General features: G+C 47.1%; 2 protein-coding genes across 2 annotated transcripts; both read right to left on the bottom strand.

Moving 5' to 3' along the window:
- Positions 1-1,216: 1,216 nt before the first annotated feature.
- On the bottom strand, positions 1,217-3,242 carry LOC146181972 (peroxiredoxin 2-like). Its single transcript, XM_084576966.1, has 6 exons — positions 3,083-3,242; positions 2,195-2,330; positions 1,972-2,088; positions 1,750-1,872; positions 1,477-1,607; positions 1,217-1,399 (listed from the first exon to the last, which is right to left on the bottom strand). The coding sequence occupies exons 2-6, from the start codon at positions 2,326-2,328 to the stop codon at positions 1,314-1,316; spliced, it is 591 nt and encodes a 196-aa protein (XP_084433092.1). The 5' UTR covers positions 2,329-2,330; positions 3,083-3,242; the 3' UTR covers positions 1,217-1,313.
- Positions 3,243-8,573: 5,331 nt separating this feature from the next.
- LOC146181971 (peroxiredoxin 2-like) lies at positions 8,574-22,994 on the bottom strand. The gene is made up of 5 exons (XM_084576967.1): positions 22,643-22,994; positions 22,313-22,429; positions 12,009-12,131; positions 9,740-9,870; positions 8,574-8,949 (listed from the first exon to the last, which is right to left on the bottom strand). Exons 1-5 carry the CDS (start codon positions 22,768-22,770, stop codon positions 8,864-8,866), a joined length of 585 nt encoding a protein of 194 aa, XP_084433093.1. The 5' UTR covers positions 22,771-22,994; the 3' UTR covers positions 8,574-8,863.
- Between the last annotated feature and the right edge of the window lie 450 nt (positions 22,995-23,444).

Raw genomic sequence — 23,444 nt, 5'->3', positions numbered from 1 at the left:
TGTTCGAGACTTCAAGCCCTCGAGGGAGCACAGCAGAGTTAGCAGAGCCTCTTCCAAACGCACACCCCTGAGAGCCGGGCGCCGGGCCGGGGGACGCTCGTACCCATTTTACCGGTGGGTTTCGAACTGACCACCTCCCGCAGCCGAGAAGGGCGCCCAAACCACTCGGCCACGACTGCGGTAGAAAAACATCGAGTGCTGCTTTGTCAAGCCACAGCTTTGAAGGTGTGTTATGGCGCAAGACATGAAAGAAAAATAGAGGCTTTTGCTATACAGAAATGAAGTATCAGTTTTGCAACTTTAGGTTCTGGAAAGTATCTGGAAATGTGGAAAGTTTTGCCATAGGGCGCACTGCTTAACGCGACCCCACCTGGGCAGGCGCGTTGTCGAGCTCTTGCAGTGACGAGAGAATCTACTGTAAATAATGAACATGCGTCTCTAACTGGCGCTGTCGACGATGTGCACACAGGCTGCTCTCGGTGAGCGGTAAAAGTACGAAAAGCCACCTCCGCAGTTGGAGCACTTCTGGGTCCTTTGTGAGCGCAACGCGATCAGTGCGTAAGCTAACATGGCGCTGGTGTACGCACTGCGTCCAACCCGGCCGCGCAATAAAGCTCAAGTGGTAGGCCATGTGAAGCAGCGCGTCCGGCTCCCTCTGTGCTTTTTTGCATCGATATGCGTGTGTGCGCGACGCAATGTTGCTTTGAAAGCCGCGACCCTGTACATAGGGTTTCAATTCTGGAACGTCACCTCTTATGCAATCCGCAAAGTGCACATAAAAGACACTGGGGGTTCCGTTCGTCCGCGCATGCGCGATCTGTGGAGTAGATGCGCAGTAACAATTTCGAGCGCGTAACCGAAGATTCTAATTAGTGGCGGCGACTTCCGAAACCTATGGTTCACTCGCATTGGACGAAGCGCCGTTCTACGCACGCAACTTCCTCTCTGCTGGCGATTTGTTTCACTTGCAGGATTGAAATAGTGGACGAAGTAGCGGATCTTATGTCATCAAAATTTACTTAGTGCACGTTTCTGTTGCTGCTGGCGTGACAGTTAAAGACTGCATTGCAAGGTATTGCGCCAATGTGGAAAAAAAGCCGCAACTACTTGAGTTCCATCCCTTACCTAATAGCTTTTATCTATTAGCTATCTTACCTAATGGCTAAAAGGACAGAGCTGGGGCTAAACATTCTGCACAATAGAGTAGCACTAGCAGTACATGGAAAATGTTGCTTTTAATAGTAACATCAAGTACACAATTCTGGCATGGGAAACGACAGTGGGCTTTGGCTTGAAGCAGGAGCAGTTAGGGCTCAGTTGGTCTTTGCGAAGTAGGCCTTGCTGCCCTTGGGGTCGGGCTTCATGGTGTCTCCACCAGGTTTCCAGTTGGCAGGGCACACTGGAGAGCAATAATGTGGAAGTGGTTGTAGCTCATGGTATTGGGAAAGCAAAGAGAATGTGAAAGGAAATTCATACCTTCTCCGTAGTTGTCCGTGTACTGGAAAGCCTGGACGAGCCGTAATGTTTCTTCAACGGAGCGCCCCACGGGAAGGTCGTTCACCGTGATCTGGCGCAAGATACCCTTGTTGTCAATGATGAAGAGGCCTCTGGAATAGACAAAGTACAACGATTGGAGTAGTTAAATGTGGCTGCAGGAACACTAGGAGTGCACTCAATGCATGCTGCTGTGACGGCGTACTCCAACACATCACAGAAACGAGAAATTGCATATGTAGCTGGGAGCTTTACCGGAAAGGGACACCATCATCCTCTTTAAGGACTCCGTAAGCCCTGGCAATCTTGCTGGTCTTGTCAGCCAGAAGGGGGATGTTCATCTGGCCCAAGCCGCCTTCCTTGCGAGAGGTGTTGATCCTGAATAAAGACAACGGGTGAATTAGGAAGAACTAATGACAAAACGCGTGTTGAAAGATTTACAAGTGGCGATTTTCTGGATTTGACTGGTTAACACACCATGCAAGGTGGCAGAAGTGACTGTCAGTGGAGCACGCGACGACTTCACAGTTCAGCTTGCGGAACTCTTCGACACTGTCGCTGAAGGCAATGATTTCGGTGGGGCAGACGAAAGTGCTAGAAAAAGAATACGGTAATGTCATGCAGCAGTCACGATCTACATGGACTTTAGAAATCGGTCACAGGACCCCGACAGTGCGATGAACTGAAGGGGCGTACTTACAAGTCAAGCGGGTAGAAGAAGAGGACCAGGTACTTGTCCTTGTAGTCAGAGAGCTTGATCTCTTTGAACTGGCCATCGACGACCGCAGTGCCGGAAAAATCTGGGGCGGGCTTGGCCAGTTCGGGCAGGGTCATGTCTAAGGAAGAAAGGAGGCAGAGTTTGCAGAAAGGAAACGGGAAGTCGCAGCTGTGACGCGGCACAGGATGCGGGCGAGGGCAGGTGCGAACAGCTGCGGCGCGCATGAACACTGGGGTAAAGAAAGCACAGCGAAAGACTAGCGATGGATGGAACCGAATGACAAACGGGAGAAATAAGCTTCGAGCGAACTAACGGAGGAAAACTAGCGGGAAGACGACTTCGAAATAATTGGACGGTTGCAACCGACGAATACCGGTACATGGGAGTATTTATTGATCGTTAGGACACACGCGCCGACAAGAAATAACGGAAGTGCAGACCGGAATGACACATACATTAGGTCAATTTGGCAGCGGACAAAGCAATACAGAACCTCGGAGCAGCTAGCAACACGCAAGGTCGGCCTAGCAACGTGCGAACGACACAAAGGGTATTCAGAGCAAAAATGGGAGGTGAAATGTGGCAGAAAATCATGTGACGAACGCGGCATGACTGAGTTTTGAGGAATAAAGACATTCCGCAGCACATCGCAGATACCAATACACAAGCGGCACCACAAAGGCGCTAGAAAAGGCCCGGCCGGAGTACACCACGGATACAAAGACACAATGGGCTGCGCAGGCCTGCCTGCCGCGCACCACGCCGGTCGGATGAATGGGGAAGAATTAAAAGCGCCGACCAACACATTATCGTGCACAAAATTCCAAAGACGGTCACGCCGCTAAATAACGATATAAGTAATTCACTTACTTTCTTCTTAGGCTGAGTGTGGCGAAAGGAAAAGGTAATCCGAGATAGAGACGGCACTCGAAATTAAGACCACGCGAACCAACAGACCACTGCAATGAACGCGCGTGCGTTCCGCCGTTCTTGTACTTTTTGTTCCGGCGCCGGCGGCGCGAACAGCGCGTCACGTGATGGGAGGAGGAGGCGGACAGGCGGTGCTGTGGCGCTGTCATGCCGCGCCAGTCGGCGCGTGCGCGGTGTGCCTGTACCCTTTTCAGCGGGCGGTTGCTCCGTAGCCGGCATGCCAGTGCGCCCAACGTTCGCAGGTGCCGCCGGCTTCGTTTTGGGAGTACCTGCGAGAGTGCCATTTGACTCGAGATGAGCGTACTTTTAACATCGATTTGCTTGTTACGTTCGTAGTAGATATATCAGATTCGTTCCAATATTCAGCTTCGGACCCGTTTCTTTGCTGCTTCCGGCCATATGCGGCTTGTTACGTCGGTGTGTAAGATTCTAGGGCATACTCTCTGCAGTCGCGGCGCTCTTTGGGGAGCTGGAATTTCAGCATTGCGTACGTTTTCAAAGGTCCTCGATGTTTCTTGACTTGGTAGAGATTGTGCTCCGCCTAGATGGAATCTTGGCCGCCGTAAGAGAGACAACCGTCAATTTTGCGTACTTTCAGTATGTGTTGGTCATTTTAAAACTGCGTGTAGTCGAGAAAAAAAAAAAAAAAAACAAACAAAAACCTTTAATTTAAACCAGTCGGAAACTGCCTGAATAATTTTTGAACTGGATCAAATTGTGTTATCAGTTCATGTGATCAGGAAAGAGAGGAACTATTATTTTAATTCTTTTTTTGAAGAGGTAACGCGGTAACTTTGAGCGAAAGCACGAATAGTACTCGGGCTCTAAACCTTGTAGTACATTTCGAAGGGATATCATAAAGAGATTGGGATTTCCCGACATGTGGCAAGTGTCAGCTCGCGAAATAACCGTCCTGCTGATAACGAAACAATTGCGTTTTGCTGATCAGCGTCTCCTCAGTTTCTCACAAATCTGCGACCGTCTTGCGTATCAACGTCGTCTTTTTTTTTTTTTTTTTTTTTTTTTTTTGCAAGTATAAGGAAGAGCGAACGTAGCAAAAAGAATCGTCACACACACACAGCTTTCTGTGTGTGTCCTCTATTTTCGTCCTCGTCCTTCGCGCTGTTTAAAATTTCATCACATGGTTTGTTGATCACAATGCTTCAGACGTACCCTGAAACCGTTCCTCTCGAACGCTGTTCGTGTGGTGGTCATAATGAGGCAACGTATTCGGTCCAGATCCTTGTTCGCAGCGGTAGGGTGCGCCAGACGTGACGGGATTTCCCTCGTGACGTAGCGCGTGTGTTCCGTGACGCTTTCCGGTGATGTAATCACGAGGCGCCGGGGCGCCGACACGCCCTTTTCTGGGACGGCGCCTGCACATTTACGCATTTACATTCCTGGCATCGTCGGAAGTACCGGCCGTTGCAGGTCGCCGAGAAAGTCTCCATGCATGGCTTCCTGCTCGGCAATCGCTGCACCCATTCCGACGATATTCATTGCACTGGGAAGAAAGAAAAAAAGAACATTTGATGGCCGCGCCGTTGGAAGTGTCGAAAACCTGAAATGAGCGACCTGAGTTAGCAGATCCTCCCAACTTTCTAATACTATGCATGTGGTCTCGTCGCACAAACCATCGAACGATTTGTGCCCGGCCATACCAGCCCTGCCAGAGCCATACGCAGCCCTAATTTTTCGCTCATAACGCCTACGCCGAATTTTCTATCGCGTTATAAATTGCGAGTTCGCTTTAAGTAAATATATTCATGCTCGTTACGAAGATGTGTGCTTGTGGAAATTTTAGCGCGGCTGAATTCAGCTAATTTTTGTCGTTTGCGAAAAGGGAAAATTGTCAAGCTGCTGCTTTCAGCACTCGCAGAATTTTGCTATTGTTCTTTCAATTCGACAAAAGACATCGCGGCGCTGGCCTTGTGACTTCAGAATCTGCCTCTAAATCGCTAAAAGGTTTCCACTGACGATGTCCGGCCTATCCTAGGTTAAATGCTTGGGAGAAGGTCTTTGACCTCACCTTAACAAAATTACATTGCGTTATGGCACTCATCATAGTTATCATTATAGCAACAAACATAACGTCAGTAGAAGCAGAAGCCACCCAGGAAAAAAAAAAAAATCGGCCTTGGGCATGGAGATAGCTGAGTCACAGCTGTAATTGCTGGTCCTATATCGGCCTGTGTTATCTTATCGCCCGCATTTTTTTCTTCGCTTTTTACCGTGCTCCCCAAGCCGCTCTTGACAGTGAATTGCGGGAGCATGCCAACTCCGCCGACGGCAGTACATGCATGGTTTTTTATGCGTTAACGAGTGCTTCGCATGGCTGAGCACTTGCGAGCTCTGGGCCCGCAGATCCGCGGGAATCCATGCAGCGTAGTGAAGCGACCATGTATCTGCCAAGGTCAGCCTGTCCGGCCGCTTGACCTTCAAAAAGGTAGTATGATATTGACCTGATTAAGTGCAGCCGTCCACAATTCCGTGGTGTTACCCAAAGGTATACTGCGCCTTTATTTCCTCAAAACCGAACTTAAGAAGAGATGGAAAAAAAGAAATCGCAGATTGAAAAGGGGTGTTTTTATGGGGCTGTCGCGGCTACTCTCAAGGTGAATTAATTGAGCGTCACCCCAATTCAAACCGTCAAACCCATGCAAAACCATGCTTACTACAACTTTCGCTGTATCATTAGATTCCAAACCATGTTTAAACCACCGCACTTTTTATTGCGATAGCAGAACCGTCGCGTGGTCCCGGCGGAGGCCTCGCTTGACCGTGAACAGCCGACGAGGAGGAGGAGCAGAAGAAGAAGGAGACTATAGTAACGCTCTCGCGTCATGCTCTTAAAGGATGAGCTTCCCCAGTAATGTAGCACCTTACACTGGTAGGTCGTGATAGGGGAATAATGTAGCAGGCAAAAGAAGCTTCCGACGTTGCTATCGCAATTCAACTATAGGGTTAACCACAGTTAAATCACAAGTAATTTTTTTTATTGCATCGAAATATTTCATGCCCGAATTAACCAGGTCCAGGTCGCATCCCGCAACCTGGCATAGACAGTCGCACTAACATCGAGCTCTCACTGGCGCACACTACCAGGCGCACACTGCCAACTGTAATAAGAAACTAAACACGCACTTCCTCTTCACCACTCAGCCACAACTTCCTCTTCTACACCCAAGTACACCTTCTTCGCACACTTCTTTGCCAAGCAGATGTCTAACCAAAATGGAAGTTAGTGGCACAATCATCCCACTACAATACTAATCGTCCAAGCATGGCAGTCACCAATTCCACCACATAACGAAAAAAAAAAAAACACATCTGCGGCTACCACATATAGCGTTCACGTTCACTCCTCATCATGTAGATCAACCTTCCTTAACATCCTCAGTAAGACAAGTCCATCCAAAAGCACATCTAATTAACCCTTACGTAGCCACAAAACTCTGTCGTCTGGGTCACTAGACGCCATATCCTTTAACTTGTTTTCCCCGACCCACGCACGTATGCTCCCGGTATACGTTTGGCTCTGGACCCTTCAGCGTCGGCGAGGCCACTACCAGAAACTTCTCTGCACGTATTCCAGTCCCTTCGTCATCTTCGAGCGCCCCAGTGACGTCAATTACGTTATTTCAAAAGTTACTTCCAGTCATCGTCGGAGTCGCAAAACCCAGGTCGCCCACGTCGTCGCCTAACCTTGCCGTCGGCTTGCTTGCACGAGGACGAGCTTTGGCTGAAATTGTTAATCCGATACTACTTTCGAACTATAACTCTACAAGATTTGCCGCTAATAACAATTTTCTACTCCCAAAAGTTCGTACTCATTATGGAAAAATGACATCTTTTGCAGTCATTTCACATTCTGGAACTCATTTCCTTTAACACTGAAAACATATATGTCCTTGCCCACACTTAACTTGAAGGAGTATTTGTTGAATTGCTGATGTTTTATATATATTTTTTGTCTAATACCTGTATTAGTGCCTTTGTTTTTGTGTAAAAATACTGATTTGCATCGTTTTGCATATTATAACCATTCGCTAAATATGCTGTTATTTATTTTGTTGTAGGGATCTATAGAGGGTCCCGCTTTGTAGCAATAATTAAGAAAAAAATGTTTTCACGGTACAGTGAGTCAAGTGGAATATTAGTTCGTATTTTTATACCACGGAATTGTATTATGCAATGGCCATAGATGTTGCGCTTTACAGGGAGATTTAAACTAAGGTTGTCTGCATTCCTAGCGTTACAACTTGGCAGAGTAAAGATTGGTTTTAAGATGTTTATTCATTTATATTCACAGTTATTGATGCCTTTAACTGAAATACCTGCTAAAATGGAAGTATTTTTAGTTTTTGAAAGAGTGGATGACTTGCCGGGCGCCAGTTGGAAGACTTGATAATGCGTAAGGCTCTTTTCTGGGGACGGGTAATCAACACACAAAATCGCAATTAAATATAGAGCAGTAAATGATTTTAACACAAGCTTACCGAACTGTTCTCTACTTCTCGCTAATTGATGTGTGCATTCCAGTTAACGCTATAATATAACACAGCACCAATATATTTTATCGAGTCAACTGGTAGAGAGAGTGCGTTTTTTGCCGCCGGCATCGGTGAATCCGGAGCTATGGCAGTGCGGCTGGGTTGCATTTCGCCATCGGTTGCAGTGTTTTAATCAATTTGTGCTGCGATCGCAAGAACTGATTCCTGCTGAAACCTTTGCAGTGATCAGAATGCACACAGATGTTCGCAATAGCGAGTGACTTCTGACCGAAATGCGGCGATCGGATAGTGGTGAGTGCTAGCGATACCCGGCCGGACAGTCTGTGACGAACGAACATCAGGAGGCCTTTGCAGGTAGATTTATGACGTTCAACTTCCTAAAGCGACAGGAGAAACGCAATACCTTTGTCGGAGTAACAGTAATTTTTGTTTTTATTTGAAAAATATACCATCTACGAAATTGCGGCAGGTCATTTTGAAACATTATTTTTGCTTCTTTAGTTTTGAACCGCGCAACGTTATAACTGCTGCCGTAATACAAGGTTGCCACACCCATCGCCCGCTAAATCTGACAGAGAGTAGGGTCAGAGCAGTGAGGATTGTGTGTCGACGGAAGACGGACGTCCCTTCGTTTTATTTGCGTGAAAGTTACTGGGAGATCATATAGGCGTGCCGAAAAAAAAAAAAATAAACCCCTTTGCAAGATCAATACATTAGCATTTCTTGCCAATTTATTCACCCTGCTAACTGCTACGCTCTCAAGGCACATATTCATCGAGATGTCGCAAAACATGTGCGGTATCTACTCCTTCATCAATGCTTGCGTTTTTTTAATTACAGCCACCATACTTGTTTTCCTGCAGTTTCTCCTTGCAATATTTTCATGACGTTAGGCGCGACTTCATTCGCTTTGTTTATCAGTCTCGTTTATCGGTTATTGGTAGGCTGCCACGGATAACAGACAGTGAAAAGACCGCATTCCCTGCAGCCGATGCCGATGCCGATCGGTGCATGTGACGTTCATTTCGCTTTAGCGTGGATTATGGACTCTCTCTGCCACCACATCGCGGAATTCATCGAAAGGAGCTCTTTTTAGCACATGAAAAATGTCGCTTTAATAGTTAACATGAAGTACACAACTGAACAAGAGTGTCGCACATAAACATGGGAAACGACAGTGGTAGCTTGAAGCAGCGGTAGTTGAGGCTCAGGTTGCCTTTGCAAAGTAGGCCTTGCTTTCCTTGGGGTCGGGCCTCATGGTGTCGCGACCAGGTTTCCAGTTGGCAGGGCACACTGGGCAATAAACAAAAAAAAAAAAAAAAAGGCCGATGTTTAGCCGTGCTAAACTTAGTTGGGCGAAGCGAAAGCGTCGATTTACTTAGTTTTGATTAGGTTTAGGCGTGTACATGATATTGCAGCGATTAAATTGAGGACAACCCAGAGGGCTATGGAACGAAAAATGGTAGGGGTAACATTAAGAGATAGGAAGCGTGCAGAGTGGGTCAGAGAAATAACTCAAGTTACCGACATTCTAGTGGAAATTAAGAAGAAGAAATGGGCATGGGCAGGACATGTAGTGCGAAGAGAGGATAACCGATGGTCGCTGAGGGTAACAAACTGGATTCCAAGGGAAGGAAAGCGTAGCAGGGGGCAGCAGAAAGTTAGGTGGGCGGATGAGGTAAATAAGTTCGCAGGGGTCAAGTGGATGCAGCTAGCACAGAACGAGGTAATTGGAGAAATATGGGAGAGGCCTTCGCCTTGCAGTGGGTATAGTCAGGCTGATGATGATGATGATTATGATGAAATTGTCTAGACTATGAAGTCGCCGCCAACTACAAGAGGGAACACGTAATGATGCATCTTCTATCAAAGGTGGTGCACCATAGGTGATACTATGGTTAAGCTATACAGTCACACTGTGACCCCTGGCTCGCTGAAGGTCAAGCGGCCTGCCAGCTAGGTTGTTTTCATTGGCTGATACATGGCGTATGAAGCTAATTTTGCTTAAAAAAGGTGGGTATATGGCGGAGCGGATGATGCGAGTGAACGATTCAAGAGGACGTATCAGGAATGGTAAGCCTACCTTCTCCGTACTTGTCCGTGTACTGGAAGGCCTGGACAAGCCGCAATGTTTCGTCAACAGAGCGGCCCACTGGTAGGTCGTTCACCGTGATCTGGCGCAAGATACCTTTGTCGTCGATGATGAAGAGGCCTCTGCGGTATGCAAGGGGAACTTAATTGTTACAAGGGATTGTTATCAACCAGAAGCTTTCTTATTTTGTCCGACGCTACATTGTGTCTCAGGCGAAAGTCACTAATAAACACGAACAAGAAAGCGTACAGATTATTGAGATAACAGGAGGTTGGATCAAAGTGTAACTGCCTACGATTGGAAATATTATCACAGCCACGCGATGATGAGCTCTATCATGACTTTCCGGTTTGCTCCTCTAATTTGGTCTAATATTCCAAAATAAATATAAAAAAACATAATCATGACCTCAAATGGTTATGTGCTCGCAGGAAAGCATGGAAAAGATTCTTTGGAAGCGATGCAGGCGGCATCCGAAAAATAGAGCACTAAGAAACGAATTCACAGCTACAAGAAATAGAATATAGCCAAGAAGCAAAAGAATATAGCCAAAAGGATTGCACAGCAATCCTCCAGGAACGTGTTAACCCCTATCTCAAACTTTTCTACTTCTGTTTGGTCCACAACGTCGTTTGGCAGTTCGTTCCAGATTTCTACTGCATAGGGAAAATAGGAGTAGCGATAGAGATCAGTACGTGTAATAAAAGGTTGCAATACCTTACCGTGATTTTTTCATGGGCAACGCTTCAGAGGACGTGTAAACATCGTGTTGTTTATGAACTTTTACTTCATCATTATCAGAAAAAAAAAAAAAAAAAAAAAAACAAGTTTCAATTTCTGCTTTGTTTTTCTTATTTCTATAGTGATTCTAACTGACACTGTTTTAGCATTTCTGTGACTGAGTCAGTGCGGCGGTATTTAGAACATATAAAACGTGCCAAAATCCTTTGCATTATTTCCAGTTCTCGTTTTAAATAATTTTGATGTGGATTCCACACTGCACTTGCGTACTCTATGATTGGCCACACGAACGTCTTGTACGCAATCAATTTAATTTCTATAGTTGCATTCGGCAACTTCCTCCGCAGGAAACAAAGCTTCTGTTAGGCTTTTAAATAGATATTTTCAATATGGGCGCGCCCATAAAGATTATTTGTTAGCGTCACTCCCAAGTATCCGAAACACTTTACTTCATCTAATGAATTTTCACCGATATTATATTGAAACGGCATAACATTCTGCTTCCTTGTTACATTCACGTAAGTAGATTTTTTTTTTTTTTCAATTTATTCCCATGCCTCATTTCAGGTACCACGAGTTTAACGACTCAAGACACCTATTATATTCATCTGATCTGCCGGGCAAGCCACAGGAGTGTGAATTAAACAATTATCGGCAAAAAGTTTCATTCTTACAGGCGATTCAATGATAGCAGAAATATCATTTACATATAACAAAAACAAAAGCGGACCTAAAACGGAGCCCTGTGGCACCTCCGTCAGAACTTCACGCTTATCTGATACTGTGGCAACTTAACAGCTGTTACCTAGATACGCCTTAATTCATAGTACTATACTTTCACTGATTCCTAATCTACGCAAGTTTATGATGCGGAACTTTATCGAAAGCCTTTGCGATGTCCACACAGACCACATCCACCTGCTGACGTTCTATAACATCAATTGGAGGTTGTTAGATGAATTGGAGGTATCAATTGAAACTCATTTATTTGTTCTCACAACAATCATTATGTTAAATGTAAAATGCTACTTGATTTTATAGCTTTTAACTCTTTACAGCGACACAATTTCATTGAAACCTGCTGTGGTAATGTTCTTCCCAGTCGAAAAATACTACAGAACTTTGTCAAAAATACGACAAAATATCCTGTAGTTCTGTCGTAACCATCAGATTTTTCTGTAGTTCTGTAGTTTGTCTGTAGTATATTTCTGTTGTCTGTAGTTCTGTAGCACTTTTCTGTACGTAACTACAGAAATTTATGGTGTTACTACAGAATGTTCTGTTGTCACAACAGGTTTCCCGTCCAAAACCGCACAGACATTCTGTCGAACATCAGAAAATTTTCTGTAGTTTTTTTCCTACTGGGTTGATATCTGTCCATCAATGAGGCAACATCAAAAGGTGAATGAAGCATGGACTGGGGGATTTTGCGCAGTCGGTTCATGCTGTACATCCTGCGTAAGGGAACAGTTTTCACAACGCAGCTAGGCATCTGTACACGCAGTACTGGGAAACCAACCGGAAAGGGACTCCGTCGTCTTCCTTCAGGACACCGTATGCTCTTGTGATCTTGCTTGTCTTGTCAGACAAAAGCGGGATGTTGATCTGGCCAAGGCCACCTTCTTTGCGAGGCGTGTTGATCCTGGATGTGTGAAATAATATCGAGAGCACACTGTAGCCGCAGAAGAGATAAAACACAGTAAACTAATAAATAAGAAGAAAATGAACAAAATGCGTGTGGAGGAAATGTGGACAATTTTGAATTTGCCATAGCCCTATTTATTGCACGAGGTAGAGTGGATATATGATGATATTGTGGCATATTGCGCTCAACAAATATATTACAACAAATGATGATAGTTTTTATCAGTGCGAGAGCACTGATACGCTCATCACGAATATTGTCTGACTTTGTTTATTTCTTCGCTCTCATTGGTTAAGCTATTTTGTGGGGTCACGACCACGTGGCCTCACGCTGGTAATTCAAACAATGTCCGGGATAGCGGCTCCAACGCGCGAGTCTCCCCGATGGGTTTTCGAGTTGGTAGCCAACAAAAGAGAGTGACGCAGCCTATGATTGACCAATGACTGATCATGACCTCTTGTAGTACTTCCATAGTTGAAAACATCTACCGGAGTGGTTTGAAATAGGTCGGGTTCGAACTCGGGTACTCGGCTTTAAAAGCCGAGCTCTTGACCACCGAGCCACCGTGGCTTTTTTTCTTTTATTGCGAAATCAATACTACTCTAGGTTTCGAGCCTTCAGCGTAGCGCGGCCGGTAGCCACGGCTTACCCACGTGACGCCGTGACGTCACACCGCACGTGACACTAGGGTGTAGGCTGGCAGGAGCTGCCAACTTGGGTCTCTCGTTTCACATGGGACGTTTATGTAAGAATCAGCCTGCTAGGACCCTGGCATTCACGTTACCCCTATAGTTCACTAAGGCACCAAGATACCTTGTTGGGCGAGTTGACACACATTCATTATTAATTTAAACAGCGCGAACACGAAGACAAAGGACAAGATAAAAGAAAATCACAGTACAAGCGCTGATTCACAACTATGCTTAAGCCCGGTGGTGGACGACGGCTGTTGTTGTGGCACGCGTCTTTCTCTCCGTCTTCTTTTTTTTTTTCTTCTCTATTTTCTCTTCTGCCCGCACGAGACAGCGGAGGTGGCTCAGCTACAGAGCCAGTAGCAGGCCCGTGCATTTTCTTTTCCTTCTTCTTACAGCCACAACAACAACATGTAGATTATCTGTCCGACAGAATCGCCAAAACACTCTTGGATAACTCTGACACGACTTTGATAGCATATCATGTCATACAGAATTCTTTCATCATTCATCATTTTCTGCCGCCCCCTGTTGCGCTTACCTTCCCTTGGAATCCAATCGGTTAGTCTTATAGAGACCATCGGTTATCCTTTTTCCGAACTACACGTCCTACCCATGTGTAGTATTCACTTCGTAAAGGTATTCATTTTCGTAAATTATTTATTTCAGGAAACTCAACTACTAACTCCTCCCTTCTTAATCAAATACCATAGTTGCCCGCTGCGTGGTCTTCGGCATGTTTTCTACCTACCTTAGCACTGAAGTCGCCTATCAGTACAGTGTAATGTGGTTTTACTTTCCCCATTGCCGATTCTACATCTTCATGTAAGCTTTCTACTGCCTGGTCATCATGACTACATGTAGGTGCGTATGCTTGTACAACCTTCAGCTTATGCCGCTTATTTAGCTTAATTACGATGCCGGCTACCCTCTCATTAACACTATAGAATTCATTTATTTACTAGCTATATACTTATGAATAAGGAAACCTACTCCTATGTTCTCGTCTCTCCGGTAAACCTCGATAACAAAGCACATGTCCGACCTCCGGTACCGTATATGCCTCATTGGGCCTCCTCACCTCACTAAGCGCTATGATATTCCATTGCATATCCTGTAGTTCCTCTAACAGCTCTGCTAAACTAGCCTCACTAGCTAGGGCTCTAACATAAACGTTGTTACGACCAAGCATCCGCATTTGCGCGCTCTATTGTTCGCCTGTGGGCATGGATAAGTTTTGTGAATATGTGGTGATGGTCCAATGGCTCTAAGTGAGCCTGTTTCCAGGAATTCTGTTTTTGTAAGCCTGTTTTGCTTTGTGGACAACCTGCAAATGCCAAATTGACCCTGTCAAGAGAACGTCTGGAAAAACACAAAGAAACGTCCCCCTGCGGGAAATAGCAGGAAGTGCTTTCTTTCTTTTGTTCACCCTTCCAGTCGAGAAGTGCTATCCTCCAGTGATGAATGCCTCCTATCCAAAGGAGACGACAGAGTGACATGTTCGCTGACGTGCAGGACAAGAAAGGAGCATGACTCATACGGCCATTAAGTGATTTCCCGGGAATGCAGGAAAGATTTGCAATTGTCGAAAAGGGACAATGTTGGGAGCCCTATGCGGCGCCACGTGCACTCGGGTTTCTGAGAAGTAAAACCCCTTTTCAGAACCAGCCTGTGGTTTCTTTGTTGAAGAATAGAAATGTACCTCCTCTCCTCGCCGTTCCCAAGTTTTTCCCGCCAACAAGTGATCACGCCCAACGAATGAATGCCGGACCAGTCAGTGCTTCAGACCATCAGTGCAGTGATGTGTTCGATTGGATGCCGATACCTGAGGGGCGTGCCCTGGATTTGGTTGGTCAACATCTTCAGAGAGGGGCTGGACATAGGGGGGTTTTAAGGACGCTGCAGAGCACGAAATGTCGCTCTGGGCCCTGGGTAAACGGCTCATCCAGTCGCTTCTCGCTATGAACTCTTAACGCTTGTCATTTTGCTGATGTACCCTTCTTCTTCATGTAAATATTCTTGTAAATACGTTTTCTCAAAGTGCCAGTAAACCTGCTTGTACATATTTTACCAACTTCGAAGATTCAGTCCTTCTTCAACCCGGAGTCTCTGCACGCTACCAAGTGAAGGCCGGGTCGACGTAGCCCCAGCGTCACGACAACTGGTGACCAGCGTTGGGATCTGAATCTACAAGCCACAACATCTGGTGATTGGAGGTGGATCTGAAGCTACAAGCCACAACATCTGGTGATCGGAGGTGGCATCTCAAGCAACAAGCAGGAGCAACAATCGGCCAACAAGAGAGCAGCTCGGAACATCGATCGCATGTGTGGGTGAGTGCTTGGCTTTCTTCTGATGTGGACCAGGTTCTAGAACAGGGTTAGAATTTAGAACTGGTAAAAAGTGTTGAAACGCCTTTAGGTTTGGTAGTTTGCACTGTTGTTTTGGAAGTAGCCGACACTCGGAGCGATCATGGACCTACAAAAGCTGCAGAAACCGGACCTGTTGCTATTGTGTGAGGAATTGGGAATTGATACAACTGGTTTGGCACGAAAACCCTTGATTATAAAGGCAATCACTGATCTGGGAACCGATGATGAGGAGCTCAGTGAAGCATGGAACCTCATCGGTCAAAAAAAGGAACAGCTCAGACAGCAGAAAGAGTGGGAAAAAGAGGAAAAGAAGCGTGAAAGAGAAGCAAAAAAGCTGGACCAAGAAATTGAGCTCCGGAAATTAGAACTAGAGTTGAGCAAGAGGTCGGGCGATTGTCCCCAGCTAGCGGTACCTCTTCTCAACAAGGAGGCAGATTTCAAGATGTCAAAGTACATGCAGCCATATGTGATATCAGGGGATATCGGTCTGTATCTGGCTAACTTTGAGCGAACCTGCGAAAAACTGTCCTTCCAGCGAGACACTTGGTCTCAGAGATTATTGACGGTTCTGCCCTGCGAGGCAGCGGAGGTTGTCGCGCGGCTAAGCAAGGAGGACGCGGACAACTACGAGAAGGTCAAAGCTTGCCTTCTGAGAAAGTATAGGCTTAGCGCCGAGGCGTTCAGACAACGTTTTCGGAACGCTACTAAGTCCAGGGACGAGAGTTACCCTGAATTCCTGTACAATTTAAGAGTAAATTTGGGCGAGTGGCTAAAGAGCACAGATTCCTACAGTGATAGGGACGCTGTAGTCGAGCGAATTCTTTTGGAGCAGTTTTATAACTGCCTCCCAGAAAAAGAAAGAAATTGGTTACAGGACCGAGGCGAAATTAAGTCGGCAACTGAAGCTGCCGAACTCATTGAGGAGTATGCTTCGCGCCGACAATTCAGCAACCCAGCAGTGGATAGGCCCCGCAATCCCAAGTTCAGTGTGAAAAACCGTCAGGAAAGGCACTTTGCTAGAGTTGGAAACGAAGAAATGAAGGTTTCTTCAGGCAAATTCCCTAGAAAGGACGGCAGTGAGAAAAGTGGGGAAGTGACCACCGCGCAGAACACAAAGAACAAGCTTGGGGCTAGGAAGCCGCTCACATGCTTTAGGTGTAATGAGCAGGGTCACATTGCCGTCAACTGCCGGAAAGAAAAGATTGCTTTCTCGTATGTCAGGGACTGCGATGAAAATATGCAGCTTTTAGAACCCTACCTGCATGACCTAGTAGTCAACGGGAAGCCTTGCAAGGTACTGCGCGATTCGGCCGCAACGATGGATGTTGTCCATCCGGCGTATGTATCGCCTTCCGACTATACAGGACAGTGTGCATGGATCCGACAGGTAGTTGAGGAACAGAGTGTGTGCTTGCCGATCGCGAACGTGGTCATCGAGGGCCCTTTCGGCGAATTAACAACCGAGGCTGCCGTTTCAGGAAAGCTTCCTAAGTGCTATCCGTATTTGTTCTCCAACAAATCGGACATGCTGCTGCGAAAGAGGGGCATCCTTTTCGGAGACAGAGTTGTGCAAGCCTTAACACGTTCAAAGGCGCGAGAACTAGCTACACTGCTCATTCCAGAAAAATCCACAGCGGAGGAAACGGCAGTTAAAACAATGGTAAATGCGGAAGATAGCAGGTCAGAAAACTTTGAGAGCGAGGCATCTCAGATAAGTCAACTTGAAAGTGAGCTTGATGAGACGCGGAATGAGGACGTTCTTGAGAGTAACCTCTTGCCGCCAGTGTCTAGTAATCTCACGAGACTTTTAAGTGGAACCCGAGAGGACTTAGCTATAGAGCAAGCCAATGATCCCAATATACAGGAGATAAGGGAGCGCCACCGCGCCACTAAGACAGCAAACAATATTTCTTTCGAGATGAGAAAGGGAGTGCTGTATCGCTTATTCAAGGATAAGCGCGGAGTAGAGCGGGACCAATTAGTCGTTCCCCAAAAGTACCGCGGAGACTTACTGCGACTTTCCCATGGCAGCTCGTGGTCATGTCACCTTGGAATAAAGAAAACAAAGCAGAGGCTGTTGCAAGAATACTATTGGCCTGGATGTTTTAAGGACACGGAAAATTTTGTACGGTCATGCGACACGTGCCAGCGGGTTGGAAAGGCGCAAGATAAGTGGAAAGCTCCGATGGTGTTAGTACCAATCATTACCGAGCCGTTTCACCGGTTAGTAATAGATATAGTTGGGCCACTTCCTGTGACCGAGTCAGGGTACCGTTATATCCTCACTATGTTATGCCCAGCCACAAAGTTTCCAGAGGCTGTTCCGCTGCGCGAGGTGACGTCCGAGAGTGTAGTGGATTCGCTGCTGTCAGTGTTTGCACGAGTTGGATTCCCTTCCGAGGTACAAAGTGATCAGGGTAGCGTTTTCACGAGTGTCCTCACCACCTCATTTCTCGAGCGATGCGGCATTAAGGTAGTGCATAGCTCGATCCATCATCCGCAGAGCAACAGCGTAGAAAGATGGCACTCTGTTCTCAAACGAGTCCTGAGGGGACTGTGCTATGAAAACAAGCGCGAATGGGATACCTGCCTGCCTGCAGCGCTTTTCGCTTTGCGGTCAGTGCCGCACGAATCCACTGGATTTAGCCCAGCCGAGTTGGTGTACGGAAGGTCACTGCGCTCACCTTTGCGAATGGTGCGCGAAGCCTGGGAGGGGCGCGGAGAAGACCCAACAGTAGTAGAATTCATTCTGAACCTCTTGAATCGCTTACATAACACTAAGGAACTCGTTGAGGCCAGCATGAAGTCAGCCCAGGCTCGTTCCAAGGTGTACTATGATAAGTCAGCCCGTCAAAGGACGTTTTGTATCGGGGACCAGGTGATGTTGCTGAGAAGTTCAAGGCAGAATAAGCTCGAAGTACAGTGGGAAGGACCGGCTGAAGTCGTTGCAAAGCTTTCTAACACTAACTACGCAGTGAAAATTCCCGGTAGGCGTAAAGAAGTGCGCATTTATCATTGCAATCTTATGAAGCCTTATGTGCAGAGGGAAGCCGTGGTAAATCTAACGTTAAACCTTCCCGAGGAGATGGGGGACAACTTGATTTGCCTCAGCGGAAAACGAAGCAACGCTCAGGAGCTTCTCAAAAAGACGGAGCAGAGAGGAGAACTAAAGAAATCCCAGCTGTCCGATCTGGGCGAGATAATAACAGAGTTTGAGGCCTGCTTCGTGGACAGGCCAGGCAGAACTGATTTGACTGAGCACGATATTGAGCTGACTTCAGACGTGCCAGTGCGATCAAGGTGCTACCGATTTTCTCCAAGGCAAAGAGAAATTCTGGATAGGGAAGTAACTCGCATGCTGGAATTGGGAGTAATAAAACCCTCGGAAAGCGATTATGCTTCGCCTATGATCTTAGTAGAAGCTCCAGGTAAAGACCCTAGGCCTGTGGTAGACTACCGAAAGCTAAATTCTCTCACCAGGGATCAAGTGTATCCTATTCCGAATATTGAGGAGAGAGTAGAACAGGTCAGTAGAGCGGCATATGTGACTACGCTGGACCTTACTCGAGGATACTGGCAAGTACCGCTCACTGAACGCGCCAGCAGATACGCGGCTTTCGTCACTCCGACGGGCAGCTACCAGCCAACAATGATGAGTTTCGGGCTCAAAAATGCTCCATTTTGTTTTTCCCGACTCATGGATAGGGTTTTAAAGGGGTGTGAAACATTCGCGGTGCCTTATTTAGACGACATTGCGGTTTTTTCCGACTCATGGGCGGACCATATGGTACATCTAAGAGCTGTACTGAGCCTTTTGCGTCAAGCTGGACTAACCGTAAAGGCCGAGAAATGTTGCCTGGCAAGGGCGACCGTGGACTACTTGGGTCACAATGTAGGTCAAGGTTTCAGGAAACCCAGCGAGATTAAGATTTCTGCGGTAGCAGACTACCCGCGGCCGAGCACGAAGACGGAAATTCGAGCATTCCTGGGTCTGACTGGGTACTACAATCACTACATCCCTAACTATTCAGCTTTGGCTAGCCCTCTGACCGACGCTCTCCGCAAGACAGAACCGACAAATGTAGTCTGGGACGAACAAAAGGAAGCCTCCTTCGTAAACCTGAAGGCTGTGCTGATTAGCCGTCCGGTATTGCGAGCTCCAGACTATGGCCGAGAATTCACGGTCCAGTGTGATGCCAGTGATCGAGGGCTAGGTGCTGTTCTCTGCCAGAGAGATGACGACGGTAATGAGCACCCGGTGCTCTACCTGAGCAGAAAACTGAGTTCTAGAGAGAGGGCTTATTGCGCGTCAGAGAAAGAGTGCGCTTGCATTGTATGGGCCATTCAAAAATTGCAGTGCTATCTTGGAGGGGCCAAATTCACCGTAGAGACGGACCATTGTCCCCTAGCTTGGCTGCAAACTGCGACATCGAAGAACAGTCGCCTTCTTAGGTGGAGCTTGATTTTACAGCAGTACAATTTTGAAATAAGATACAAAAAAGGGAAGTTAAATGGGAATGCGGACGCGCTTAGCCGCTCTTTCTAAGCGGTCCGAGATGTTCCTCACCGTGTATCCAAATTGATAATCAGGTTTTTTTTTTTTTTTTTTTTTTTTTTTTTTTTTTTCGTGCGCTTGTATATGTGTGACTATGTAAAGCAGCACGTTTGGTTTTCTAGGAATACGTGGGTCCTGAACGTCTTGAGAGTGGGCTTTTCTCGAACAACAATGGCAGTTTTCTTTTAACCTGGTCTCTTCAGACGGGAGCCGAGTGCTTGCTTCGACATGTGGTTGAGTTTCAGACAGCTCGATTTGGCCTACAACAATCAAGACAACGCGACAAGCAACAGCGAGCTTCAAGCGTTCACGTGCAGGCCATTAAGTCGTCTCTTCATGCAGCAGCTGGGACTGCTGCCCTCCGAGTCTCTTCTGGCGGGGGAGGAGGCTGTTACGACCAAGCATCCGCATTTGCGCGCTCTATTGTTCGCCTGTGGGCATGGATAAGTTTTGTGAATATGTGGTGATGGTCCAATGGCTCTAAGTGAGCCTGTTTCCAGGAATTCTGTTTTTGTAAGCCTGTTTTGCTTTGTGGACAACCTGCAAATGCCAAATTGACCCTGTCAAGAGAACGTCTGGAAAAACACAAAGAAACGTCCCCCTGCGGGAAATAGCAGGAAGTGCTTTCTTTCTTTTGTTCACCCTTCCAGTCGAGAAGTGCTATCCTCCAGTGATGAATGCCTCCTATCCAAAGGAGACGACAGAGTGACATGTTCGCTGACGTGCAGGACAAGAAAGGAGCATGACTCATACGGCCATTAAGTGATTTCCCGGGAATGCAGGAAAGATTTGCAATTGTCGAAAAGGGACAATGTTGGGAGCCCTATGCGGCGCCACGTGCACTCGGGTTTCTGAGAAGTAAAACCCCTTTTCAGAACCAGCCTGTGGTTTCTTTGTTGAAGAATAGAAATGTACCTCCTCTCCTCGCCGTTCCCAAGTTTTTCCCGCCAACAAGTGATCACGCCCAACGAATGAATGCCGGACCAGTCAGTGCTTCAGACCATCAGTGCAGTGATGTGTTCGATTGGATGCCGATACCTGAGGGGCGTGCCCTGGATTTGGTTGGTCAACATCTTCAGAGAGGGGCTGGACATAGGGGGGTTTTAAGGACGCTGCAGAGCACGAAATGTCGCTCTGGGCCCTGGGTAAACGGCTCATCCAGTCGCTTCTCGCTATGAACTCTTAACGCTTGTCATTTTGCTGATGTACCCTTCTTCTTCATGTAAATATTCTTGTAAATACGTTTTCTCAAAGTGCCAGTAAACCTGCTTGTACATATTTTACCAACTTCGAAGATTCAGTCCTTCTTCAACCCGGAGTCTCTGCACGCTACCAAGTGAAGGCCGGGTCGACGTAGCCCCAGCGTCACGACAACGTTGCCAGGGTCAGTTTTCCAATGGCGGCCTGTCCTCGGAGCCAGAAATTCTCTGAGCCATTTCACGCGTCGGCTCTTAGATGTTGCCAAATGTACAGCTCAAATTGCTGCGCACCAGGCCCATTGCCACAAAGCTTTTCTCGGGTAACATTATGTAAAACAGCACTCACGCCGAGTTAAACGAGTGGTTTAGCATCTTGTAAAATTGTAGGCAGAAGTAAGAAAAAAGAGGCCAGGCTATTGTTGGAAGCATTTCATAAACAAAAAAGGAAGTCATGTGCGTCAGCGACGCGTCAGTCAACTTGTACGCGGTGTATTACGATTTTCTGTCTAAAGATGGTGCGAGGCGATAAACCACGGCTTTGGTAACGCACGTCCAGTGAATGTGGGCGTAGCTTAGTTGGTGCCTGCTCGTTCTCTCCTCGTCTCTCTTTTGTGGGCATTAATTTTTTTGCGCCGGGATTTTTTTTTTTTTTTCTCAATTTTGCAAGATTTTGAGACAAGTAAGAATAAAAAAGTCACATTTTCGCACTATTAATCACATTGTACAGATATGGCTATTTTTTGTAGCGTCAACTACACTGGCCGAGGTTGAGCAGTGTCGCGTGGCTCCTGGAGAGACTGCTGCGCAAGCGCGAGGAGCAGTGACGTCACACGGCACGCAGCTGGCGCGCCGAAGCCGCGCTCTCCGCCACCGCCGCGCCCGCGCCTCGCCGGTCTGCGCATTCCAGACGAGTGACGTCTCAGCCACGGCAGACGCACTGGCGCCGGTGCGTGCCTAGCTGTGCACCTCCGTTGATAGTAGCGAAGTCTGACGCTGAGCTGGAGTCGCTTGTAAGCGCCGCGCATGCGCAGAGGTATCAGTGGGGTATATATATATATATATATATATTTGTTGCTCAGCGGCACAGAAGAGCGGAGAAGTTCAACTCATCGGATCCCGAAGTAGTTGCCTGGCAATTGACGGTTGAGCGTACGAAGAACGAACGTAAGAAGGCTAAACGTGCTGGGAAAGCTAAGAATAACCAGCTGAACCTTAGTTAACGTTACGTATATCCTGGCATATCCGAGCTAAGCCACTGCCATTTTTTTTTTTACACGATGCGTTGTTCGCAGTTGTCGCGAAGTTTAAATTGCCGGCCACACAAATGTAGCAGCGTTGGTAATGGTCTCAGTGAACGTACCATGCGAGATGACAAAAGTGGCTGTCAGTGGAGCAAGCGACCACTTCACAGTTGAGCTTGCGGAACTCTTCAACTCTGTCGCTGAATAGCACAATCTCCGTGGGGCAGACGAAGGTGCTGAAATGAGGTTGCGGTCATGTGGTCTCGGACAAGAGAGAACACAAACAGCGTGAGTGAAATGGCTAACGATGGGCAAGTCGTGTCATGGTCTACACGGGCTTACAAAACTGAAGCTGGCAGAAGAACATTGGCTTTGATAACGACACTGTGGTCCGGAGGATGCGAACAAGAGCGAATACACGAATGTGCATAATAAATTTGATTGCTTACAAGTCAAGCGGGTAGAAGAAGAAGACCAAGTACTTGTCTTTGTAGTCGGACAGCTTGATCTCCTTGAACTGGCCGTCGACGACCGCAATGCCGGAAAAGTCCGGAGCGGGCTTGGCCACCTGGGGCATGATCAGGTCTCTGACGGCGATGAAGAAAAAAAAAAAAGCGAGTTTTTCAAACAAACTGGAACGGGAAGAAGGAACTTGTGGCTTGCTTCCATTACAGCCTGTGCGCTTGGACTACCTATACTCCGCTCTCTACCGGAGTGAAATGCCTAAGCAAAGCTTGCCAGTGATGACCTCACTTCGTGAGACGAAGACCTGCCGAAACGTTGGCCAATTGACCGCCTGGTGCGCTCGCAGTTTCTGACGCATTTCACACTCGCGTTCTTCAACAGTCAGTAACTGTCTGCAGTCACACAGAGCGAAGACGAACGCGAACAAGAGAGGGGACACCACAAAGCGTTGTCTTGAACAAAACTTTGTTGCTGCGCGCAGTGTAGACATATACCGTACAGCGCGCATGCGCAGCAACGAAAGGAAAAAGAAGGTGTCACGTTTTATCTAGCGCAGTTTTGTTAAACTCAGCACACTCGTCTCTTGCCAGCGTTCGTGTTCGCTTTGTGTGGCTGTAAACATGATATACCAACACATTGTATTAAGCGAGATGCTACATGTAATTGACGTTCGGCTGTCCAGGCCGTAGGATCGAATCCCAGTTGAGGCGACCGTATTTGTGAGTAGGGAGGCACGCTGGCAGACCAAGCCGCGCCTGTGTATGTGAGGTGACTCGAGCAGCGACA

This window comes from Amblyomma maculatum, chromosome 8 (genome assembly GCF_055883805.1).
Source record: "Amblyomma maculatum isolate TAMU_Amacu chromosome 8, ASM5588380v1, whole genome shotgun sequence".
In the NCBI taxonomy this organism is placed as follows: Eukaryota; Metazoa; Arthropoda; class Arachnida; order Ixodida; family Ixodidae; genus Amblyomma; species Amblyomma maculatum.
This window is presented reverse-complemented; position numbering and strand designations above follow the sequence as displayed.